The following is a 7,266-nucleotide window of genomic DNA, read 5'->3' as shown; positions in this document are numbered from 1 at the left end:
TGCCATGTCCCCCCGACCCTGCCGGCGTGTCCCCCCAGTCCTGCCGGCCCCCCCCCCCCCGCCCCCCGCCCCCGCCGCTGCCACACCCGGGGGATGTAGCGGGAATTAAAGCCCCTTCCCAGCACACCAGGGGTCCTGCCCTGCGCTGGCTTCGCTGGGAGGGAAGAGGGCACATGTCCGGTGGTGGCTTGCAGCTCCATGCAGGATCGGGGACAGTGGGGTGCCAGCGCATCCCTGGGTGTTGCATCTCAAACCTTGCAGCCTTTACTCTGCCCTGGAGGCTCCCTCAGCTCGGACCTGAACTTTTCAACCAGGACGTGACTCTGCACACTCCTCTGGTTGTTGCAACACCAGCGCCGGTGGGGCTGCTATCGGGGCTGCAGCTTAGGGGATTTGGTAGTGTGGCAGACGTGGACAGCTCTGTTTTAATTTACGGTGACAAATGTTTATGGGCCTCATGCTAGAGCCCATACTTCACTGTCTCTGTGATTGGCTTCCTCCTCTTACAGCCTAGAAAGGACCAGATCGCCATGGGCTGGTGCCGGGAGAGGAGTTTCCCATGACGGCATGCACGTGTGCTCTACCAATCGCTGTCACCTTCCCCCTACAGCGAGCCCACAAGGTGGGGTGACAGTGTAGGAGCACAGCAACCATGCCGCTTGGAGGGCATGAGTGAGATAGAAGTCAACTGGGAGGAACTGGGAAGATGGGGTCTGTCTCAGTGTTTGCTGGGAAGCAACTCTGAAGTGACGTAGGATGGCTGATGGATGGGTGGACACGTATATTGGAACAAGCCCTCGCTGCTGTCACATCACTGGGAGCAGAGTGGGAAGACACCAAATACCTCCAGGAGAGGTGTCCTCCTCGGTCACTGCCCCAACCGGCTGTTTTCAGGCTGTCCCAGAGCTCTGCTCTGTCAGGCATCTCTGCCGGCGTGACCTTATGCTCCCAGTCACTCCCCAGCAGCATCCCTGCCAGACCACACTGTGGCCACCACGGTTACAGGGTGGTTGTTTGGCGAAGCGCTCAGCCAGCTCCCGGCCCTCCTTCGAGTGCCTGTTCCTCTGAAATATTCATCAGCCTGCTCCATGGGAGACACTGAATTGCTCTAAACCTCTCTGAATATTTCATCCCCCACCCTGTGAATGGTACCGCCGGTCTGCTGGAGCTGGTGACATCCCCGGGTTCAGATCCCTCTGAGATAAGCTGCAAAAAAAGGCAGGTTAGTGTCCCACAAGCTCCCACTGGGGCCGTGACACCAGCCTGCCCCACCATGCAGCCCCCTTCTCCTCCTCTTCTCCCCCCCGTCTCCATAACACCTCCCAAATGCAGTATTTCTTGCCCCCGCCATTCCCACAAGCGACTGTTGGTGTTCAAGGATCCGGCTGATGGACCCAACGGGGATACCAGGAGTGGGTGAGGGCAGCTCTGCCTGTCCCACTGGGTGCTGCCCAGAGTGGGTTTGGGTGCAGTGGGAGGTGGGGTGCAGGCATCAGGGCTCCTTGGGGTGCAGCATTTAGTGGAGAGGTAGGGTGCAGGGATTAGCATGCAGGAGTTGCAGGGATCAGCGAGGTTGCAGGGATGGGCAAGGTTGCAAGGATTAGGGATTAGCAGATGATGCATGCGCTGACAGCGGGTGCAGGACTGAGCAGGGGTGCAGGGGTGAGCAGGAGGAACAGGGAGTATTGGGGGCGCAGGCATTAGCAGTGACGCAGGGATTAGCAAAGGGTGCCAGGTTTTGCACAACAGCTCTGCCTTTCAGCATTCGACCGTTGCTGCCGAGTGCTTCGAGGCACCCAAGTTACTCATTATTCTGATTAATTCGTCAGCAATTTTGACCAAATAAGTCAAGAAAGTGGAAAAATATCTGAAGAGCTTCTTGCCCCTTGCTGTCCTGCCTGGAGTGGGGTTGGGAGCTACCGCTGCGGTGCCAAGGCTGGTTGCCGGCCCCTCTGCTGATTTTGCTGGTCTTGGGGATGGGGGATGGAGGGAAACCGGGGTTGCCCACCCTGGGGACAGAGAGAAACGTCTGGCCCCATCCTGCTGCCTCACCCCACTCCTTGGGGGGCTCTTTCTCCACCTCCTTGCTCCAGGAGTTAAAACTTTCCCTCCAGCCTGGCGTTGCTCATGGAAAGTTTATATATAGCCTTTTGTTTTTGCCAGCGTCCCCCTTGAGTTTAAATAGCTCTTCCCCGTCCCTGGTGTTGACCCCGGATGTATTTATAGAGAGCAATCAGATCTGTGCTCGGCACCGAGCAAACCGAGCTCACGTCGTTCCCCCGTGGGAGGCTCTTACATCAGCATGGCTTCACGTTTAGCCTTGCCCCTAAGGAGGAGGCCTTGAGGACTGGAGGGGGCTGCTTGGAGGGTTCATAGCTGGGGCTGTGCCAGGCTTCCTTCGGGGTGGCTGCACCAATTCTGGCCGTGGAGCAGCTTTTTGGATTGCCATCATTAGGGTTCAGAGTGAACGCTGGCTTGTGAGGACCGGTGCCGTTTCTCCTGAGACTGCCATTTCATGTGTTTCATGTTGTGGAGGTGAACCGTGTCTCTGGTGCCACGGGCCATGCAAAGCCAGGGCTGTGAGCGATCCCGCAGGGTGATTTAACTCCCCAGGGTTAAGCGGGAGACTCCTGCCACGCCAGCTCCCCCCGCGGGTGCCAGCCCCGCTCCCACCCTGGAGGTCCGGGCTGCTGGGCGGCCTCCCCTCCAATCTCAGCTCTTGACTATTTAAGGCAAATCTCCTCGCCGGACTTTTAAACAAAACCCGGGCTCCTCTCGCTCTCCTCGTTTTAAATAACTTGCCTGGCGTAAACAGAACGAGGCATAAGACTATAAATCAGGCATTCCCGGGACCTGCCTGGCAGGGCGCGCGCGCGGGGGGCTCGCCAGACCCCTGAGCTTCACAAGGAGCTCTTTTCGGTGCCTGGGGGGAGCGGGCGTACACGGGGAGCGATAAGAGGGCAAGAGGGGCTTTCGTGGGGCAGGCGTTCCCAAGGAGACTAATGAGATTACGGGGCAAGAGGCGCTGTCGGGGCTGCCGGCGTTTGGGGTAAAATAATTAAGGTTGCAAAACAGTTTCCATCACAGCCCCTTGCTTGTCGTTCCCCACCCAGGGTAGGATTTTACAGGCTGTATTCCCTTCCTGAAAATGAATTTTTCCTGGGAAGTTCGCGCTGGCGATGGTCAGTGATGCAATGGGTGTTTCGCAGGAATTTGGGATTTCAGGGAAAATGCCTAGACTGCAGGCATGAGCCCAGTGTGTCGGTTGCGGGGACACGGGCACTTTGCACCGCAGCGCGTCCCCTCCCATCCCATCAGCAAAAGGCAGCAATAGGCAGTGGCTGGCTCTAGAAAATCGGCCCTTGCTGCCATCGGTCCTCGGTGTTTACGCGCTGTGGTCGAAGCAGAACAGAAGTAATTATAGCTCGTCCCAGGGACCAGTGCTTCCCATGATAAAACTCTTTGTCTTCTGTGGTTTTAGGGCTTTGCCAAACTTTAATCATGAGCTGAAGTCTTTCATGCTGGGTGTCCAAAATACCAACATACATGAATTCATCTAAACAGTCCAGTTTAAACAAGTCTGGCATTTCTGGGACTGAGAATTGGGAAGATATATTGCTTTGGTTTGCTGCCAAGGCTTGAAACTCCAAGGGGTGAGACTTGGGGTGCCCTGGGGATGGGGCAGGCCATTCGCTGTGCCTGTTGGGAACCCTGGGCTCTGGCCAAGCCAAGGAGCCCTCGAAAACCCTGCAGGTCATGCAGGCTTCTTGGCTTTGCCCGGCTGAGCTGTGGTGAGCATCCCCTGTGTGGGGACGGTACCGGGAAGGGTGTTGTGTGGCACACTGGCTTTTGTACCCCTAGCTCCAGGAGGGCAGGAGCGACTGCGGAGCTGTGCTGCTGTGCCTGGCCTGCCTGCCAGCACTGCCCTCTGCTCTCCCTTCTCCACCCAAAGACAAGCAGGGTGGATGGAGCAGCCTCTTGCAAGGCAACGCTTAATTTAGCTCTCATCCTCCCCTGACTTGCTAATCCCTCTTGTTATCCACATGACCGAGGAGCAGCCTTCGAAGTGCCGGTGGCGACAGTGCAGCGGCTTTTACACAGCGGGTTGCACCCTTGGCCGGGAAGCGTCATCTCCAGGAGGAGGGCATGGGTCCTCCTTGACCAGAGGAGATGGGAGGCTGGAGTCAGCAGGAGGTCTCCTCCGTGCCATGCTTGGTGGGCTGGGATGTCCCCCGTGCCAGGCAGTAGCACACAGGGTCTGAGGATGGAGGTGTCCCGGGCTGTCCTCCGTGGTGCTCAGCGCAGCAGGGCTTTACATTCACCTGGAGAACAGCGGGGAGGAGGAAGAAGGCTGCAAGGAGAATTCTTCCGTACCCTTGAAGCCACCCATGGACACGTACCCTTTGGGGTGGAGGTGCAGAGGGCTGGCCGAGGGGAGCCCATGGGAGCAGGGAGGGTCCTGGGGAAGGACGTGATAAATGAGCTGATAAAAGGCTTTTCCAGGCTTGTGGCTGCCACAGAGAAAGAGCCGCATCCAGGCTGGAGCGATGCTCATCCCGCACGTCCCCTCTCACTCACTGGCTTGCTCCATCAGGCTTTGGGAACCACAGTGCATCACGGCCTGTCGCCGGCAGCCGCGGCAGCACGGGAGCTGAGCCATGCCGCATGCGGTGGGATTGCTCGCTTGGGATTTTGGCCATCTGTTTTCCAAGTCGGAAGATCATGTGTATGTTGGTCATGTTGCCAAGGATTCCTTCACAACAAGTTCTTTTGTTTTATTTGACAAGGTCTCCAGTGTGTAGAAGGGCTGGACATTAATAACCTTCGTGAAAATGGGACGCCTTTCCTCTTGGGAGAGTTCGAGCGATGCTTTCTGTGATGACCAGGGAACATATCACGCGGCAGGGCTCAAAGCTGCCCATCTCCTCCATTACAAAGGTGGCCCTTCTTGACTGTCTGGATGCTTAATGGCAAAGTTTGGGAGCACTTCTGCCCTCCATAATGCCTGTTAATTAGGTATAAAGATAATTTTGCAGAGGATGAAGAGATCTGGTCTGGAGAGGCCATGTTGATGGTCAGAGGTAGGTCTGGGCAGGATGGGGTCATGGCCCCTCCACTTGGTAGAACCTGGCTGAGGGCAGAGAGGGATCCTGGCTCAGGCAACCTGGGTTTGCTGACGCCCAGAGGTGGCTGGGTCAGGTCCTGGGGTAGGACAACACACGAGGGCTCAGGACACCGGTGACACTGATCTTCTCTCAATGCCCTGGGTCAAGCCACGCCCCGTCCCTTCTGCTCCAGCCGCCCACGTGGGTGCCAAAGCCAACGTTCTCACTGAGCACCCTGTCAAAACCGCAGAGGATGGGAGGGGGCAGGATCTGGCCTGGCAAGCGCTTGCCACAGTGCGCTGTGCCTTTTCCCTGCCGCCGGGATAGATCTGGAAACCGTTGGTGCCACTTTGTCGGTGTTGAGTGCCAGACGCCGAAGCAGAGCTGCGCTTCCAGTGATCCTCCCCCCAGTGACAGTGGGGCTGGGGGGAGCCTTTCCCCCCACAGAGCTGAGAGCCTGTCCCTCCGCCAGCGGGGCAGCTCCTGCGATGGCTCAAAGGAGGAGGGACAGATCCAACTGCGGAAGTCCCTCCGTTATGGCCCCTGTGGGACCTCAGCAACCCCGGTGGCTCCCAGCTCCTCTGTGGACGAGACATCATATTCATCATATCATCGGTGCGGTCCAGCTGCAATACGGGGAGAATTTTGGCCCCTGAGAGCACCATGGTGGCTTCAGCTGCTCTCCTCACTGAATGGCGGTGGAAGGAGCTACAGGGGATGGACACGGAGGGAGAGCCCTGGTGCTCAAACGTGTCTGCAAGGTCTGGGCACGTTGCATGGACCCGGCGCTGAGACAGCCCTCACCCCACACTCGGCAAAGCCGGGTTTCTGCCTCCGTTAAGGGCCAGCTATCGATGGCCCTTGGGCAGCAGTTCAGTGCCGGACAAGTGCTTGCAACCACACCATGCATGGGGTTGGGCTGCCTCTGGGGCCTTTAACAAATGCCCGTATAAAAGATTCCCACTGGTTTGTTCCCCCATAATTAATATGCCTGGACAGTGCAAACGACATGTTAATTATGAAACTAAAGAGATAACAGTATGTTGTTTAAGCACTGCACAAGCAAGAAAGAGCGCTGCCCTTTCTATCTCTGTATTTCATCTACAAAGCAAAAAACTGAAGAGTTTCGGGGCAGACTAAAGCATTGTCTTCATTTCCTAGGTGAAAAGCTAGGAATAAACCTGCCTCTTCGCATGGAGGCAAAAGCCCTCCATGCAGCAGCACTTTTTCCACCGGGAGGTTGCCGGCCTGCTGCATCTGCAACCCATCAGAGGAAAGCGTTTGGGTTTATTGTTCCCGCTCCTGGCTCCAAACAGACTTTTCTGTTTGGCGGCATTTTTTTATTCAAATTTTGTAAACACAAGCTCTCCTCGCCCCTTTTTGGTCTGAAGCCCACTCGGTGGGTTCACGTCATGGGGCGCGGCAACTGTCCTCAGAGCTCGGCTCCGGCGGCGCTGCCAGGAGCCGCTCTGAAATGCCCATAAAAGCAGCTTTGCAGCGATCCAATGCGTCTGAGCAAATGTTTGCGCACACCTCCGAGCCCTTGTCTTTCTCAGTTAGCTTCAGCTCGTCCTCCTGGGGGAAGGCAGAGCTGGAGAAGACGAGCGGTGACGTACGGAAAGGAATTAAAGTTTGAAAGCACTCACCACTGTCCTCAAAGCAGCTACTCCAGGCATGTGATGTTGGATGAGCCCTGCTGTTCCCCCGCTCCTCGTCTCTGCCCAGCACCCACCAGGCCACCCAAAATCCCGCGCAGCCCCCGGGATGGGGCTATTTGCATCCCGTCATTCGGTACCCAAATATCAGCGGTCCCTGGTGCCAATTTTCCTGCCACGACTTTCATCCTCTGCCCATCAGTGGTGCTACTAAATCAATCCTGGGAATATCGTGGGTTTCGGAGGGGAAGGGGCCGGCAGCGTCTCGCTGATCGATCTGCGGCGTGGAACGGATGCCCCGAGAGGTTGCTCTGGCCATTACGTGCGGTGACCCGCTGCTGTCCTGCCTTCGAGCACCCTGCTGTTGCTCCAGAGTCCTCACACCTTTTACGATGACCTTGCCTCTAACTGCACTTGGTGTGCCCACGCTCCGGGGCTGCCCATCCCCTTCTCCCAGGAGGAGTGATGTGTCCTGCAGCTGTCGCGGTTAAATACAGCAAAAGAAC

The 7,266-nt window shown here is 57.1% G+C and overlaps 1 protein-coding gene across 1 annotated transcript in view; it reads right to left on the bottom strand.

Moving 5' to 3' along the window:
• The window catches only part of OAZ2 (ornithine decarboxylase antizyme 2), a 35,674-nt gene extending 30,935 nt beyond the window's left edge, over positions 1–4,739 (bottom strand). Inside the window, 1 exon segment of the mRNA XM_009276337.1 lies at positions 4,579–4,739. Within this exon segment, the coding sequence (XP_009274612.1) occupies positions 4,579–4,739 (161 nt within the window).
• Between the last annotated feature and the right edge of the window lie 2,527 nt (positions 4,740–7,266).

Source organism: Aptenodytes forsteri, unplaced genomic scaffold (assembly GCF_000699145.1).
Source record: "Aptenodytes forsteri isolate BGI_AS27 unplaced genomic scaffold, ASM69914v1 Scaffold113, whole genome shotgun sequence".
Classification (NCBI taxonomy): Eukaryota; Metazoa; Chordata; class Aves; order Sphenisciformes; family Spheniscidae; genus Aptenodytes; species Aptenodytes forsteri.
This window is presented reverse-complemented; position numbering and strand designations above follow the sequence as displayed.